Source organism: Vulpes vulpes, chromosome 4 (assembly GCF_048418805.1).
Source record: "Vulpes vulpes isolate BD-2025 chromosome 4, VulVul3, whole genome shotgun sequence".
NCBI classification, from domain to species: Eukaryota; Metazoa; Chordata; class Mammalia; order Carnivora; family Canidae; genus Vulpes; species Vulpes vulpes.
This window is the reverse complement of record NC_132783.1, coordinates 125,100,054-125,117,444: the sequence shown is the minus strand read 5'-3', so window position 1 is coordinate 125,117,444 and position 17,391 is coordinate 125,100,054. Positions and strand designations below refer to the sequence as shown.

Below are 17,391 nucleotides of genomic sequence, written 5' to 3'. Positions count from 1 at the left end.
AACTGTAGAATCTTTTGTAGAAATGAAATAATATGAGGCAATATAAACAAATCTAATAGGAGCAGAGTGGCCTTGCTTGAATTGGGGGATGGAGGGGTGTCCAGAAACATGTTTATCCCCTAGCTGACCCAGAATGGCTCCAGAGTTGGCTGAAATTTGAACCTTTGGGGATCCGTGGGGCACAATTTAAAGAATCACTCTCTTATATCCTGAGCTGATATATGCAAAGGGTACTGTTTGAGGTGAATCTTCTAGCATACTTATCCACACAATATGTGATAAATCATTATCTAACTCACACACATGGCCATATTACAGTGAAGAACCGCTCCTTCAGTTCACTGATGTTCATTCTGAGCTTTTTTGCTCTCATCAAAAAAGGGCAAACTGTTAACACTTTTGCCCACCATCAGCATTTTCATGTACATTTCCTGTGTAATCTGTATCATTTTTGTTATTTTTTTCAGTATAGTAACTGAATCTTTTAAACTATTAATTCCAGTTTCTTACATGGCCTTTGAATCTTTATTATGTTTGCTTTCTGAAAATTTCTATCACTTGGATTCAGAAATAAGACCAACATGTAATGTGATCTCTATAATACTGTTTACCTGCTGTAATATGACTTAATTTAAAGTAATAGTGGTTGCCATTTTATGCTTTTGCATCAATTATTATATCAGGTATTATTTTATGAAAAATAGAATCAGGGAAATGTTTTATTGTCAGCTAGCAGGTAGATCTTATTACATAGTTGCATTACGATTTTAATTATATGTATGTTATCACATGAGAGTGTACAGAAGTGCCTTTTAAGTATAAAATGTTCTGAAAATGAAATTAGTCTAATATGTTGAAAATATCTGATTGTGGAAAGATTGTATATTTTACTAGTTTTTGTTGCACAGAGAGTTTCTTTAGTCAAAAACACTAATATTTACTGAGCACTTACTGTCGCAGGCTTTGTGCTAAGCTCTTTACCTGCATTATTTCATGTAGTCCTCATAACAACACTAAGAGACAGATGCTGTTGTCCCCACTGTATAGATGAGGGCACCAAGGGTCAGACAGTTACAGAAATGTATGCAAGTTCACAAAGCTAGTTAGTGCTAGAATTGGGACCTGCACTGAAAGTACTCTGTCTCAGAATCCCATGCTTTCAACCATTAGCGATCAAATGAAGGGTTTTTTGTTCTGAGGGTGGAATTTTATGAAGTACAAGCATATAGCTAAATCTGATTTTTTTCATTTTGAAGTTTTCTCCTATTATATGAACAGTACATAATCATCAAAGAAAATTTGAACAGTATAATGAAGTAAAACAGAAAGTTTGAAATATCTGTGGTTTCAGCACCCAATGTAAACCATTGTTAGCATTTTTCACCCCAACTCATCTTGTGCAGTATTTTTTGTGAAGAGGCCAGGGAGCATCATGGGTGAGAGAGCGTGCCTCTGGAGGCAGGATGCCGTGGTTAGGCTTTGGGTTCTGTCATTTGCTAGCCAAGTGACTCTCAAGTCTCTTCATCTCTGTGTACTCACCTGTGACATGAAGCAATAACTGTACCTTTCCATAAGATTGTTGGGGTGGTTGAAGGAGCGGGTATACATGTGGTACTGAGAACGGTTTTTGACATGTAGTAGGTACTATACAATGTTAGCGATTATTCTTTGACTATTAAAGTTTAATTGGTTACTTAATATATGAGTCTAAAATCTTCCATTTTATGGAAATATTTATTTACTTTTTCAGTTATAAAGCTGTTGTCCTAGCAGCAAATCATTTTGGGCGGTTTTTTACTGGTCAGATCACAGCTGCTGGAAAAGTTCCTCCAGCTAAGGTAGGTGAGACTTTTAATGTTTCTTCATAGTATGACTTAATTAAAGGTGAGGGTATGTGTAGTAAGTACTAAAATACAGTTATTTAAGAAGTTTTGTTCTGTGTTAACGTCACGCTGATAACCCTCTGGCACATACAAATATTTCGTGGAGCCTCAGAGCTGCTTATGATTGCTTGACAACAGGAATTTGGGCATTTCTGGAAGTTCTAGGTTTTTGTTTTTGATTTTGACTTACTAGCTTGAATTCTCAAAGGGGTTTTGGGTAACTCGTTCTGTTTAGCGTGTTTCTTACTAATTTTTAAAAAAAGTTTCAAAATACCATTCAGTAAATTCTTGATTTCCCAATGTTGTGACACTGGATTCAGAGGAAAGATTGTCTTAGTTTAGCAAACTCTTGATTTCCCAACTGTGACATTTCGTTCATAGAAAAAGACTATCTTAGTTTTTTCTCTTTCAAAAAAAAAAAAAAGGGTTAAAAGTGGAGGGGGGCCGGGGGTGGCATAATTCAGGTACTTGGCAGAGGGAAAGGGTGTGGTTTCTTTAATCAAGATTGAAAGCAGAGAGGAGCAGTCCATGAGAGGTGGGGGTGGCTAGGTGAAAAAATAGATTACATTGTAATCCTTCAATTCTACATACATCATCAATCATCAATCTACATACATATCATCATTGAATGATAATATAAGCACATTGTCTGGGGATAGGAAATAGGACTGAAGAGTATGTCTGTAGGTACAGGTTTACTCAGTGCTTCCAGTTCTTAAGTACTTTGTTATATAAACTCATATGAAATAAATCTATAAAAAAAATGAAAAAAAAAAGATATTGACAGCTTTGAGGAATCTAGTGATATATTTCTTTAAGAACGGGCCAGGTGAGGAAGATGGCAAGTGGTTTAAGTGGAGGCCAGGTTATATAGCAAGTACATTTAGCAACGGGAGGCACAGGGATGTGCTATGTGCAGTGATTATTATTTTTTTGAGTTTATTTACTTACTTATTCAAGTAATCTATACACCCAATGTGGGGCTCAAACTCATGACCTGGAGACCAAGAGTCCCATGCTCTTGGACTGAGCCAGCCAGGTGCCTCTGGAGTGATTACATTTTACTTCTTTGTCAGGTTCATCAGGATAGGTCTGGCATGCATGATGGCCAGAAACTGAATGCTGTTTTTAAACTGGCTGAATGCTTTGATGAACAAATCTGCTACTCAGTTTCGGTTAGACTCTTTCCTCAAGTATGCGGAAACTGAGAGGAACACTGAATATATACCAGATTAAAAAGTGAAACAGAAACCAAGAGGCTTAAAGGAAGGAGAATCAATCATTCTTTAGAAGGTCGAAAAGAGACAGGCTTTACTGAAAATTTAAATTGCAGCTTAAGGGACTGTGGTTACATGTCAGAAATAGTTTCATGATAACTATCAAGGCTTATCAAGGTAGATCGAATACTATTTTATTTGGGTTTCCTATAAATATGGAGGGTTCTTACTTGTCTAGAATGAGCTACCAGTCCATCATTTGATGGCTTGCAATATGTCAGGTACTGTTCTGAGAGCTATTGAATGAATAAGGTAAACAAGACCCCTGCCATGTGAAACTTACACTCTTTTTTTTTTTTAAGATTTTTATTTATTTATTCATGAGAGACAGAGAGAGAGAGAGGAGAGAGAGAGAGAGAGAGGCAGAGACACAGGCAGAGGGAGAAGCAGGCTCCATGCAGGGAGCCCCACGTGGAACTCGATCCCGAGACTCCAGGATCACACCCCGGGCTGAAGGCAGTGCTAAACTGCTGAGCCACCCAGGCTGCCCTCATTTCTTTTATGTTTAAAGTAATATATATTTATTTGTTTGAGGCCCCTACAAGAGTGTAAGTTTCAGGGCAGCCTGGGTGGCTTAGCGGTTTAGTGCTGCCTTCAGCCCAGGGCCTGATCCTGGAGACCCGGGATGGAGTCCCATGTCGGGCTCCCTGCATGGAGCCTGCTTCTCCCTCTGACTGTGTCTATGCCTCTCTCTGTGTGTGTCTCTCATGAATAAATAAATAAAATCTTTAAAAAAAATATAAGAAATGAACAGGATGATGGGGTAGTGAGTCCTGGGAACAAGCTGCTTTCACTATGGCAATGGGAAATCTCCTTTGATATTTGAGCCAAGGCCTAAAGGATGGCAAGAAAGAAACCAGGTATTTAGGATTCCAGGGAAAGGGAAGAGCACATATGAAGTGCTGAGATGAGAAGGAGAAGAATAAAAAAGGCGATTGGTCTGGAGTGTGGTGAAAGAGGTAGAGAGTAATCTGGTGGTAGAAAGGTAGGTTGGGGCTGGATGATGTTGGGCTTCTCTTTCAGGTCTTGCTCAGATACTCTTACAGATGAGGGAAGTATCTGATTCAGAATTGTTTGGAAAAACTCATTTTTGCTCATGTCTCTCCTTTGATGTAGAACACTTCACTTTTGACACTTCTGGTCATCAAATGTGTGGGGGTTTCTCCACACCATGCAATTCTGTGACACCAGTGGGGTGTCCTACATTCTAACTTAACTCGATTCTAACACTGTCTACCTGGAGATAGTGTCAGATCTACAGGTGAAGGGCTCAGTCCCAGGACTGTCCTCCTCGCCCCTTCACATGCCAATCGCAAGTCCAGGTTGTTACCTGTGCTTCTGCAGATTGACTATAAATCATTCAGACATTCTCAGGACCCCTTCCTTGGGGTCAGTTAATTTGCTGGAACTGCTCACAGAACTCAGGAAAATAGTTTTCTACCTGTTTACTGGTCTGTTATAGAAGGATATGATTAAGGATACAGATGATCATACAGATGGAAGAAATGCCTGAGGCAAGGTGTGTGGGAAGGGACATGGAGCTTCCATGCCCTCTTTGGACATACCACTCTCCTCGTACCTCCATGCATTCACCAACCTGGAAGCTCTTCAAGCCCTGTACTTTTGGGATTTTCAAAGGGGGCTTCATCATAGGGGCACAACTTTTCCCTCCCTTCTCTGGAGAATGGGAGGTGGGGCTAAAAATTCTTAGCTGCTAACCTTTGATTTTCTGGATCAGCTGTCATCCAGGAGCCCACCAAGAGTCAGCTCAGTAGAACAAAAGATACTGCTATGATCCTTAAGATTCCAAGGGATTTAGTAACTTTTTTTGTCATGAACTGGGGTCAAAGACCAGATAATAGAATAAAAAATGTTCCTAGTGCTTTTCTCACTTAGGAACAGGGGACAGAGACTAATTTATATACATATTTACTAGTAGCTCATGAAGATTTAAAAAAAATCATCTGGAAGTTCTGTGGGAGAATGGATAGTAGGGGGAAGAGTGAAGGCAAGATCTATTTGAAATTGATTGCGGAAATAGTGCCCTGGGAAGGGAGTGGCAATAGAGCTGTATAGAAGGAGATGGATTGGGAGATCTTTGGGGGTTAACACCAAGAGTACTTGCTAATGGATTGGAGGTGGAAACGTGTGCAAAGGGAAGCCTCAAGGTGACTTCTCTGTTTTGGCTTGAACAATTGTGTGCACAGTTAGTGCCCTTAACTGAGATGGGGAGGCAGAGCCAAGGAATAGATTAAATGACTGGAAATTAAGAACATTCCTTTTTTTCCCCCCTAAGATTTTATTTATTGATTTATTGAGAGATTGAGACAAAGTATATGTGTGAGTGGGAGAAGGGTCAGGGGGAAAGGGTGAGAGATTTTTTATTTTTTAAGATTTTTTTTATTCATGAGAGACAGAGGGAGGGGCAGAGACAGAGGGAGAAGCAAGCTGCCTGCTGGGGAGCCCAATGTGAGACTTGATCCTGGGACCCTGGGATCACGACCTGAGCCAAAGGCAGACGCTCAACCACTGGGCCACCCAGGCATCCCGGCAAGAGAAAATTTTAAGCAGACTCCTTGCTGAGTGCAGAGACTGACACAGGGCTCAATCTCACGACCCTGAGATCATGACATTTAAGGGAATCAAGAGTTGGACACTTAACTAACTGAGCCACCCAGGCACCCTGGTGATTAAGAACATTCCTAAAGGTCATTCCTTTCCCATGGCCTTTCCCCTGTTTCTTAAGTCTATGGTGTGCCAGTTAGCAATCAGTGCTTTAGATTCCAACATTTAATTTAACTGCCATGTGGGAGGCTTTGCTTTATTGTAGATCCTAAGCAGCTTGCTCAGGGTCACCCGGAACTAGTTGGTAGGCAAGTCAAGATTTGACTGTGACCTTTAATCCCTCTTTTTCTTCCCGTGCTGCAGAGAAAGAATAAATTCCTGTTATAAGATCTACACGGCTTTATTGTGCAATTATGTCTTTTAAATTATGGGTTTTTGTTGTTATTTCTTGCTTCAGGATAACTTGGTCTAGTCCTGTGATTTTTTCTTATTTTATTTTTATTTCACATTTTCATAGCGTGGAGTGGGGTTGGTGCGTTGGAGCCCAGAGCCCGCTTGGTCCCTCCTTGTCCCCTTTCCTGTGGAGTAACCCTCCTCCCCCCACCCTTTGGCCCCCAAACAATCACCATCAAGGTCAATTCACATGAGCTCTGAAACACTGGTTAGGGGCCACCAGAGCATGGTTTGACTAGGCTTCTTAAAGAGGCAGAAGGAGATGTGGGCATGATGGGTAGGTGGGAATTTATAAGCTTCACTGTTTCTGTGGGTGACTTTTTCTTTTTTTTTTTTACACAGCAACAAGGAGTTGCCTTAATTGACTGGGAAGTATAATAGAACTTTTCTCTGGAAGGCCCATTCCAGACTAGAGACAACACTGCCCTTATTGTGTTTCTTAGAAGGCGGGGAGACTCTTGTTTCTGAGGAATCCTTTGGTTTTCTTGGCTCTGACCCTTCCATGGTTAGGGAGATTTGTTAGATTGCTTTGGATTTTGGGTGCAGTTCATTCACGTTGGTTCACAATTGCGTAGTTGGTCACCTGCTATTCTTTCAGAAGCATTTGAACTCTAAATATAGGGTAGATATTTCGGCAAAGTTGTACCCATCTTTGAAACTTATTTTGAAAAAAAAAAAAGAAACTTATTTTGATATTTTATGAACATAGAGAAACTTTAACATCTGAGAGGGGAGAGGTAGCTAGAATGCTACACTGGGAATTTATTTCAGTACAGGTAGCTTTTATACACTGGAGAAGACCTGGTAATCTTTAACCTATATGTACTGCTCATCATGCTGTATGTGGCTTCCACACGGAGATGTTGGTTGTCTGACTGTTTTGAGTGAAGGCTGTGGGCCTTTGCCAGCAGTTGTTCCTTTGATACATTTTTAAAAATAATGGTGGTTCAGTTAAAGCGTTATCTAGCCACTCAGTATATTTGAGGGCTGATCACCACTATCAGCACCACCTGATGTATTACTGAATTAACTGTGTAGCACTCAGTGTACCACTCGCTGATTGTTATTAGCTGATGGTTTTTCATAATTAGTTGATGATGAACTTTAATTAAAACATTCTGTTCTGCCTTTACCTCCCCTAGATTCTGATAGTTGGTGGTGGTGTTGCTGGGCTTGCTTCTGCAGGTGCAGCAAAGTCGATGGGTGCAATTGTTCGAGGATTTGACACCAGGTAAGTGCTTTACTAGTGACTGCTTTTAAGGGAAAAGATTTTGTTTCAGGTGGATGCTATGCTGTCTTTAGAATTTATAAATGGAAGTTATACATTGAAAACTGCTTTATAAGCTCTTCACATTTAAAAAATGTTTCTCAGGGGATCCCTGGGTGGCTCAGTGGTTTAGCGCCTGCCTTTGGCTCAGGGTGTGATCCTGGAGTCTTAGGATTGCTCAGACTCCTGCATGGAGCCTGCTTCTCCCTCTGCCTGTATCTCTGCCTCTCTCTCTCTCTCTCTGCCTCTCATGAATAAATAAATAAAATCTTTAAAAAAATGTTTCTCCTCCAAAGTTAACTCAAAGTGGAAAAATAATATTACTTAGTGGAAAAAAAAATTTAAGGACCCGGACTAAATATAGCAGAAATAATTTAAAAAGCAGAGGAATTGAAAATGAACTCACGTTCAGTTTTCTTTCTTTATGTGGATTAGCAGTGAGACCAGAGTTATTCCTGTCCTGAGTTTGTAATATGTTGCTACCGTGTCCTGTTTCTGTTCAGAATGCATTTATAAGTCAGGTAGGATGTGAACCAACGTATCTGTGAGTTTGAAGAAAGAGAGTAGTGTAGGAGATATTTTGGGGGCACCTGGCAGACTCAGTTGGTAGAGCATGCGACTATTGATCTTGGACTTGTGAGTCTGAGCTCCATGTTGGGTGTAAAGTTTACTTTTAAAAGAGTCAGCATAGGGGCATTAGGTGGCTCCGTTGGTTGAACATCCGACTCTTGGTTTCAGCCAGGTCATGGACTTGCAGTTGTGGGATTGAACCCTGCGTCGGGCTCCATGCTCAGTGCAGAGTCTGCTTCAGGTTCTTTCTCTGTCTGCCCCTCCCCTGCTCTCACTGTCTCTTTCTAAAATGAATAAATAAAATCTTAAAAAAATAAAGTCAACATAGGAGATATTTTGGAGAAGACGGGGCAGGGAGGTGATGAGTATGCTCTGCATTGTATGAATGGAAGCAGATAAAGCTGATTGGGCAAGAGTAGAGCCCATAGGTGAAAGTACTCAATTATGTTCATTGTATGATACTGACATATCAGTGTTTTCTAGAATTCTTTAAAGAAAAGTTTGATTAAAATTGTCCTTCATTTCAGAAGATATTAGATACTGATTTTATTAAATGCTTATTGAGAATTGCTATCATTTATATGTATGAATACTATTTTGAGGTTGAAACATGTAGTTATTTGAGCTGAGATCAGTAGAAGAATTATACTGGCTAATCTTGAATATAGAATGATCAAAAAAATTTGCAGCTATTCAAAGTTGGAAAGAATGTGAGTTTCTGGAGTAAGGAATGTTCCATTGAATATGGTTTCCAGTGCTTACCTGGAGTTTAGAGAAGTGATGTATGGATAGAAAGCTGTCCTGCTGACATGAGAAAAAGCATTTTTGAAGTAACCAGGATGCAAGCCAAGGATAGCCAGAGTCAAACTTGTCATTAGTGCTGTCTTTTAATTTTTAATGTTTGCTGATGTGAAGTCTTTGAAGACACCCAAACCCAGAGAGGAGGTTGTGCAAGTTTTCATTGTGGTGACAATAAAATTAAAGTGGACATGTGTGTATTTGACTTAGAGTTGAGTTGAAACTTGATGTTGGGTCAGCTACTGAAAATTTATTAGGTATTTTTATGTCATTGGTTTAGATTGTGTACAGAGCTGATACCTTGAGGGTAGCTATTGCTTAATGCCATTAATCGTTTATTAGGATAGCTCAAGTACACAACGAAGATGTGGCTGAACTGATAGGATACTTTTTCTAAGGATTATAGCTTCTTTTTTTTTTTTTTAAAGATTTTATTTATTTATTCATGAGAGACACACACAGAGAGAGAGAGAGGGGCACAGACACAGGCAGAGGGAGAGGCAGGCTCCATGCAGGGAGCCCGACGTGAGACTCAATCCTGGGTCTCCAGGATCACACCCTGGGCTGAAGGTGGTGCTAAACCGCTGAGCCACCCAGGCTGCCCAGGATTATAGCTCCTTAATCACTATTTTGAGACTAAGGGTTGGTATATATAAATATAAAATCCAAATGTATTAGAAGGCATACTTAGTTATAAATTCTTGTTGGAAGATTGCATAGTACATATTTTCAGATAAACATCTTAAAAACCTAAGGACAGCTCATTGCCCAGTGATACTAAAGGGTTGTGATTTTTAAATTTTTTTCAAACAATAACTAGGAGATTCCCCTTGTAACAATAGTGAGCATCCTACCTAATCCCTATATTGAGAAGTTTAGAAATATAATAGCTTTACTTTTTTATCTCCTTTGTGTGTGTGTGTGTGTGTGTTCTTATAAAGCTTTATTCACAGAAATAATTGGCAAGTCAGGAGCTGTAGTTTTCAGACATGGGTACTAATGCTTAACATCTTCCAGGTATATGCTTTGTGCTATATACTTTGTTTTGTTTTGTTCTTTATAAAACTCTATGATGTGGGGATAATTAGCCCTATTTTACATATTATAAGGAGATATAATCAATTTTTTAACATTTCCTTTCTTATCATAAACATAATACATGCTTATTCCCCCAATTCAGAAAAATATAAAATAGTACAAAAAGTGAAAATAAAATAGCCTATTCCCTGGAGAGAACTGTTAGCATCTTAGGATATGTTCCTTTTCTACGCATTATTTTTTTTCTTAAAGATTTTATTTATTCATGAGAGACACAGAGAGAGAGGTAGAGGCACAGACAGAGGAAGAAGCAGGCTCCATACAAGGAGCCCAGTGTGGGACTCGATCCTGGGACCAGGCTCACATCCTGAGCCAAAGGCAGATGCTCAACCACTGAGCCACCCAGGTGTCCCACATTTATTTCTACACTTTAATTAAAAATATTTTACTAATAGTACTGTTTAACTGTTCTTTCTTTCTTTTTTTAACTTAACAGTAGATCGTGAAGATCTTTACTTACCCACAAATATATTTAATGGTTGCATAGGATTCCTCTGTGTGGAAGTACAGTGACTTACTTAATTAGTCCTCTATAAATGGATATTTTTGGTGTATATAAACAATACTGCATATACATATATGTAAGAACATATGTATTTGGAGATATTTCATTAAATTCCTAGAAATGGAAATTGGGGTCCAAAATACTCACATCTTACAATTTGTTACATTATATTAGTTTTAAATGATAATTAGTTTGAAGGCAAAGATTCCAAAATAGCATTTATGTTTCTGATTATACTTGTTCATTATTGAAAAATATAGAGACACATAAAGAAGAAAATAAAGATACCTTGTAGAATTTTCCCAGCTAGATATAATTGCTAATGATTTTTTGGCATAATTTCTTACAGATATTTATGTAGATACCTTTTGAACAAAATTGTGATCACTCACATACATATGTCATTTTATTTTTGATATCCTTTTAAATTTATCTTATTTCATTAAAAATAGTAGCCATTTCTAAAACTTTGTAAACAGCAGTATCCTTTTGGCTGTAAGGAATAGAAAACACTCAAACTGGCTTAAGCTCTAAGAAACTGTATTAGCTCTCCTAAAAGAAAACTCCTGGGAAGGACTCCCTCTTTCATACTTGAGTCAGCAGTTCATTGGTGCCATCCAGGACCAGGTTCTTTCTGTTCTTTCTGTTGTCCTCAGCTTTGGCTAATTTCCCTGTGTCACAAGTTGGCCTCCCCAGGCAATCTGGGCTACAAGCGTCCTTGTTCAAGCCAGCAGAAAAGGGTGAGAAGCTCTTGCTCAACTGTGTCCTACCCTTTGTATCTGTTCTCTGACTGTGACAATTGCTCCGGACTGAGGGACTCAGATGACAGTTTCCCAAACTTCCCTGATGGCCAGAATTACCTGTAGCTCTTGCTAAGAATAAAGCTTCTGGCCTTTCTGCTCAAGATTTTAAGTCACTGGGTCTTGGACGGGGCCTGTGAATTTAAAGTTTTAACAAGCACCTGAAGTTATTGTCATCAGGGCAGTTTAGGTACTCATTGTAGTGGGGTAGATGTTGGCAGGTTAATCATACTGTCCACCACAGAGATGAGATCTTTGTTGGCTGATTTTCCGACCAGTACACAGTTCGTGGTACTGTTTCTTTTTTTTTTTTAAATTTTAAAAATATTTTATTAATATTTTGACACAGAGAGGGCATGAGCACAGGTTTGTGGAGCAGCAGGCAGAGAGATAGGGAGATGAAGACTCCTGGCTGAGCAGGGAGCCTGATGCAGGACTTGATCCCAAGACCCTGGGATCATGACCTACCTGAAGGCGGATGCTTAAATGAGCAACCCAGGTGCCCCTAGTGTTTATTTTTTTAAACTGAATGCATTTTTACATAATTTCAATGTGTTGGCTCTTCACATTTTAAAATACTGTTTACAGGTTGTTTTTTTCAAAGACAATTTAATGAAGACTAGGGACAAAAATCACTTTGTTAAAATACTTATAAGAGTCATTCATGAGAGAGGAGTCCCCATAATTCAGAACATTTACAAATGAAAACCTCAACCTAAAAAAAAAAACAACCTCAACCTGAGTGATTTGAATGAAATAAAATCTTAATGTAGGTCAGAGTTTACATCATCATTGACAGTGGGGTCCCAAGAAACATAATTGATTGTTGGAGTTATCAGTAGTGAAATTCCCTTGTAACTGAAGTAAGAAGAAATTGGAATTCCCTGTAGTTTTTATTTTTCCAGAAAAAAATATAGAAGTGGTACATACTTTTGGAAATAATTGAAATAGGCCAGTCAGATATCAAAAGAAAGTCTCCAGTTTTGCTTATATACAGTGTGCTCTTCTTAAAACTCAGTACCCCCAAACCAAACAATCCAATTAAAAAATGGGCAGAAGACATGAATAAACATTTTCCCAAAGACGATATGTAGATGGCCAACAGACACATGAAAAGATGCTCAACAGCAATGGACATCAGGGAATTGTAGATCAAAACTACAATGATATATCACTTCACACCTGTCAGAATGGTTAAAATAAACAACAGAAGAAACAACAGGTGTTGGCGAGGATGTGTGTGGGGGAAAAGGAACCTTCTTGCACTGTTGGTGGGAATGCAAGTTGGTGCAACCACTGTGGGAAACAGTATGGAGGTTCCTCAAAAGGTTAAAAATAGCAATTGCACTACTAGGTCATTACCCAGAGAATACAAAAATACTAATTCTTTTTTTTCTTCAAAAATACTAATTCAAAGGAATACATGCACCCTAATGTCTATAGCAGCCTATTATCTACAATATCCATAAAAAAGAATGAAATCTTGCCATTTGCAATGACATAGATGGAGCTACAGTGTATTCTGCTAAGTGAAAGGAGTCAGCCAGAGAAAGACAAATACCATATGATTTTACTCACATGTGAACAAACAAGCAAAGGGAAAAAAGAGAGGCAAACAAATAATAGACTTTTAACTGTAGAGAACAAACTGATGATTACCATGGATGGGGGGATGGGGAAATAGGTGATGGAAATTAAGGAGGGCACTTGTTGTGATGAGCACCAGGTGTTGTATGGAAGTGTTGAATCACTATATATTGTACACCTTAAACTAATATATACTGAAGGTTGACTAACTGGAATTTAAATAAAAACTGGAAAAAATCCAAAATGTATATATAAAAGATGATCTTGACTTCTCTTAAGGGCCTAAAATAACCACTGCTTTCACTTCAATTATCACCAGAGCTGCAGCTTTGGAGCAATTCAAGTCTCTTGGTGCTGAGCCCTTGGAGGTGGACTTGAAAGAATCTGGGGAGGGACAAGGAGGATATGCAAAGGAGATGTCCAAAGAGTTCATCGAGGCTGAAATGAAACTCTTTGCTCAACAGTGCAAGGAGGTGGATATCCTCATCAGCACAGCACTTATTCCAGGTATGTTTTTAAGTGCATTGTTATCAGTAAAGCACTTTTACTAATGGTATTTTAAAATGAGGGTGAAAGTTGTTTGACATTTGAACTTCTTTTAAGTAAAGAATGACTTACTTTCTAGGAAATGAGAAAGTGCATGGAAGGCAGAAAGAACAAAAATCACTGTAGCCCCTAGAGAAAAACTATCATTAATAGTGGGATCTATTTTCTTCCAGTCTTTTTTCCATATACTTTTATGTAACTGTCTTCATAGATCATATTCTGTATACCATATTATATTTGTAAGCAGTTTCCTTTGTTTATACCTTTGATAAATTGGTTTTTAACTTCTGTTCTCTTTTTAAGATACTACATTCTTATTGTAGGACATTCAAACAGTACTGAAAAATATGAAGAAAAAAGTACAGACCTGAAATTACTGCAGAGATGACCATTATTAATATTTTAATCATTTTTCTATACATGAGAGAGAAAGAGAAGGGGAGTGTGTGTGTGTGTGTGTGTTTGTGGAATTTCCGATATATATATATATATATATTTTTTTAAATTTTTTATTTATTTATGATAGTCACAGAGAGAGAGAGAGAGAGAGAGAGAGAGGCAGAGACATAGGCAGAGGGAGAAGCAGGCTCCATGCACCGGGAGCCCGATGTGGGACTCGATCCCGGGTCTCCAGGATCGCGCCCTGGGCCAAAGACAGGCGCCAAACCACTGCGCCACCCAGGGATCCCCACCGATATATATTTTTTACTAAAGGAAACAACACTTTATCACTTTTTAATTATTTCCTTTGGCATGTTTGGTCTTTGCAACCAAATTGCAAGCTCTTTGACGGCAGGAATTACTTTTCAGTCCTTTACCACATCCTCTTGTAAAGAATATTTTTCACTCAGTAGATGATTGATCCCAAACCAGTAAGCATTTATTCATCAGTAAGCAGTAGCTTATTCTAGCAAGATTTGGGAGTGAAGAAATGCTCCCAAAACTTTTTATAGTCTCACCCTTCCTCTTCTTCCTCCTGTTACTGAATGATGAATACCGTGCTGACTCTGATGTTTTTGTTTATGAAAGGAAGTAGGCCAGATAATGAGAGCTTACAGCTTTAATGGTTACTTGTGTTAGATCCTACTAAAGGAGCCTTGCTTTCTCTAGGGGACTGTGTGTTTTGTCATGAGGTAGTGGGAGAGAAGTTCTCTTCTGGCATCTTCCTCCAAACCCCCAAGATGAATAGTATAGACGCAAGGGTGGGCAGTTGATTGACATCATTTCTATGAGTGTGTAGGGGAAAATCTCTCCCCTAAGCTCTTCTTTCTGTCTTCTGTTTACCTTGGTGATACCAGATAGGTAAGCCCAGACCCCGGATTCCACCAGAGCTGGCTAGATGAAGCAGATGGGATGGGCTAGTGGTATAGGCTCAGCCCGTAGAAGAGTCTGTGAGTGTAGAAATGAGGCCGCATGGATTACTGGAAGTGGATGCAGATTAGGCAAGCCAAGGGGTCAGGGTGGTGGTGGTGAAATCAGCCAGTATGATAGGACTCGTGAACAAGTAGTGGCAGGAGAGCATTTAAGGAGTTTGTCCTTTCCTTTTGTGGTGTTGGCTTCTGGCCCAGCTGTTGCACAGGTGGCTTTGAAGGAAGGATGGCGTGGTCTTTGCTGTAGCCACCATCTGACCTTTGGAAGTTAGCTGCACAGGGGAGAGGTTATGAGTTGACTAGATATGACAAGTGGCCAGTAGAGGGTGCTAAAACATTTCCTCACGGAGTAAATAATGTGGCCATAAGCTTGTTTTTGGTCAAGTGATGCTCTTATTGGACATAGGATAATTTGGACACAGTATATAGAATTATTAATGATTATAAAGCTTAAAGTAAGCAATAGAACTCAAGACTTCTTATATAAAATGCATACTGACTTTTAGGACCTACACCTAATAATATTTTTTTAATAATTACTTTATAGTAAGTGTACTTTGCTAAAAGGTCAAATTGTGTAATAGTCTTAAAGACGATTCATTGAAGACATTTTGCTAATCTGTTCCACTGAGCCTTTAGTGTTTTCTGTCTTTTCTGAAGCCATGATCTCCTCAGAGCATGTTCAAGTTAGCCAAAGTCCTTAACCAGTGGACTGGTCCAGAGCTGGTACTCAGAGGGCTGGTCTTTCTTTTTTTTTTTTTTTTTTTTAATTTTTATTTATTTATGATAGTCACACAGAGAGAGAACGAGAGAGAGGCAGAGACACAGGCAGAGGGAGAAGCAGGCTCCACGCACCGGGAGCCCGACGTGGGACTCGATCCCGGGTCTCCAGGATCGCGCCCTGGGCCAAAGGCAGGCGCCAAACCGCTGCGCCACCCAGGGATCCCAGGGGCTGGTCTTTCTGTTACTTTTTTTTTGAAAACCAAAAAAAAAAAAAAAAAAAAAAAAAGAAATGAAAAGTTAATGAGAATATTATAAGGAAGAAGATGACCTTTCTAAAGATCTTTCATATTCCTGGGGGACCAAGACCTGAAAGCATGAGTGTTTAAAACAAAAAGATGAAAATACTCTATAAAGGCACAAGTGCCCTTTGAAAAACTGTCTTCGGCATTGTACCTTTACTGGTTTATGTCCTGAGCTTTTATGTGGGTCGCCTGATGGTGTGTTGAGCTCCTGAAAGACTCTTGGAATGGAAGCTGTTCTCAAGTTTTCCTTGAGTGGATCCAAAGGGGATTAAGTCAAATGTCAGAAATCGTCATGCTGACTTTGCTTGGACGCGGGTGCTTGGCAGGTGACACTAAAGATCTGTTGTGGATAAGAACACCGAGGGGGCATGGATAGTCAGCTGGCTTCAGGTAGCAACCTTATGGACTTGGCAAATTTTGTTCCTCCAAGGGGCACTCAGTCTGTGGGCTTGAGAGAACAATACATTGTATTTATGGAGGTTTTATGTGGATGAAAGATTTCTGTAGCTTGCTAGTAAGCCATCTGGTATTTTTTTTTTAAAGATTATATTTATTTTTTCATGAGAGATATACAGAAAGGTAGAGACATAAACAGAGGGAGAAGCAGGGACTTGCTCCTAGGAGCATGGGATCACGGGATCCCATGGACCCTAGGAGCACAACCTGAGCCAAAGGCAGACGTTCAACCACTGAGCCACCTAGGTGCCCCCCACCTGGTATTTTGTATCACGTACTTGTTCCATTGTCTGAACTCCCTAGATTGGGTTGAGTGAAGAGTTAGAGACTAGAGTGTCACTTGACATAGGTAGCTTCAGGATAGGGCTGATAAGTCTTGTTTTGTAGTGCTGTGCATACACGGGAAAAGCCCCCAACTTTCCTTTGGGGCTACTATTAGAAAGTAAGGCAGCCCCACCTTCTGGTCATGTTCAGGCTGTGCTCGTAATCTTTTCTGCTAAACTTTTTGAGACTCAGCAGATTTTTCAGCATCTTTATTGTTCAGGAACCCTTTCAGAGAGACTTTACCAAGACCAGGAATATTTAATATGAAACAGAATCAGGTTGAAAATGGGATTGGTAATTTAGGGAAGGTGAGGAGGAATCATAGTGGTTTAGTGCTGTGTCTGTGTTAGGCACATTTCACCTAAATTCCAGTAAGAATTAGGAGTACTGTGGTGCACGTGCTAAGTTTACTCTGACAGACAACCTTCTTCATTTAAAACCTTCCTGATGACTGTCTCACTGCAAACTTGTAAGCATCATAGGCTCCTCCAGCATTCCCATTCTCCCCTTCACCCCTCTCAGGTCTTGCCCTTATTTTGTAAGTGAACTATAGCTACTGGAGAGCCTGGGGTTTTGTTTAGCAAATGGCAATGACTTGGACCGCGTGGGTTCCCAGCGTCATTGGATAGAGGCACCTAAAGTGATCAGGCTTGGGTCACAATCCCTGAGCAGCGCTGTGCTGTAAAGTTCATGCTCCTTAGTAATGTATCTGTTGCCTTTTAGTTCCTAGTTCGTTCTTTTTTTTTAAGATTTTATTTATTTATTCATGAGAGACACAGAGACAGAGAGTCAGAAACACAGGCAGAGGGAGAGAAGCACGCCACCATAGCCCACAGGGAGCCTGATGCAGAGCTCAATCCTAGGACT

The 17,391-nt window shown here is 39.6% G+C and overlaps 1 protein-coding gene across 13 annotated transcripts in view; it reads left to right on the top strand.

Annotated features, from left to right (window-relative positions):
- Positions 1-17,391, top strand: part of NNT (nicotinamide nucleotide transhydrogenase) — a 119,745-nt gene that overhangs the window by 34,414 nt on the left and 67,940 nt on the right. For all 13 annotated transcript variants that reach the window (XM_072756952.1, XM_072756953.1, XM_026016999.2 and 10 more), the window contains 3 exons: positions 1,751-1,838; positions 7,321-7,409; positions 13,123-13,310. In XM_072756952.1, the coding sequence (XP_072613053.1) occupies positions 1,751-1,838; positions 7,321-7,409; positions 13,123-13,310 (365 nt within the window). The remainder of the gene's footprint in view (positions 1-1,750; positions 1,839-7,320; positions 7,410-13,122; positions 13,311-17,391) is intronic.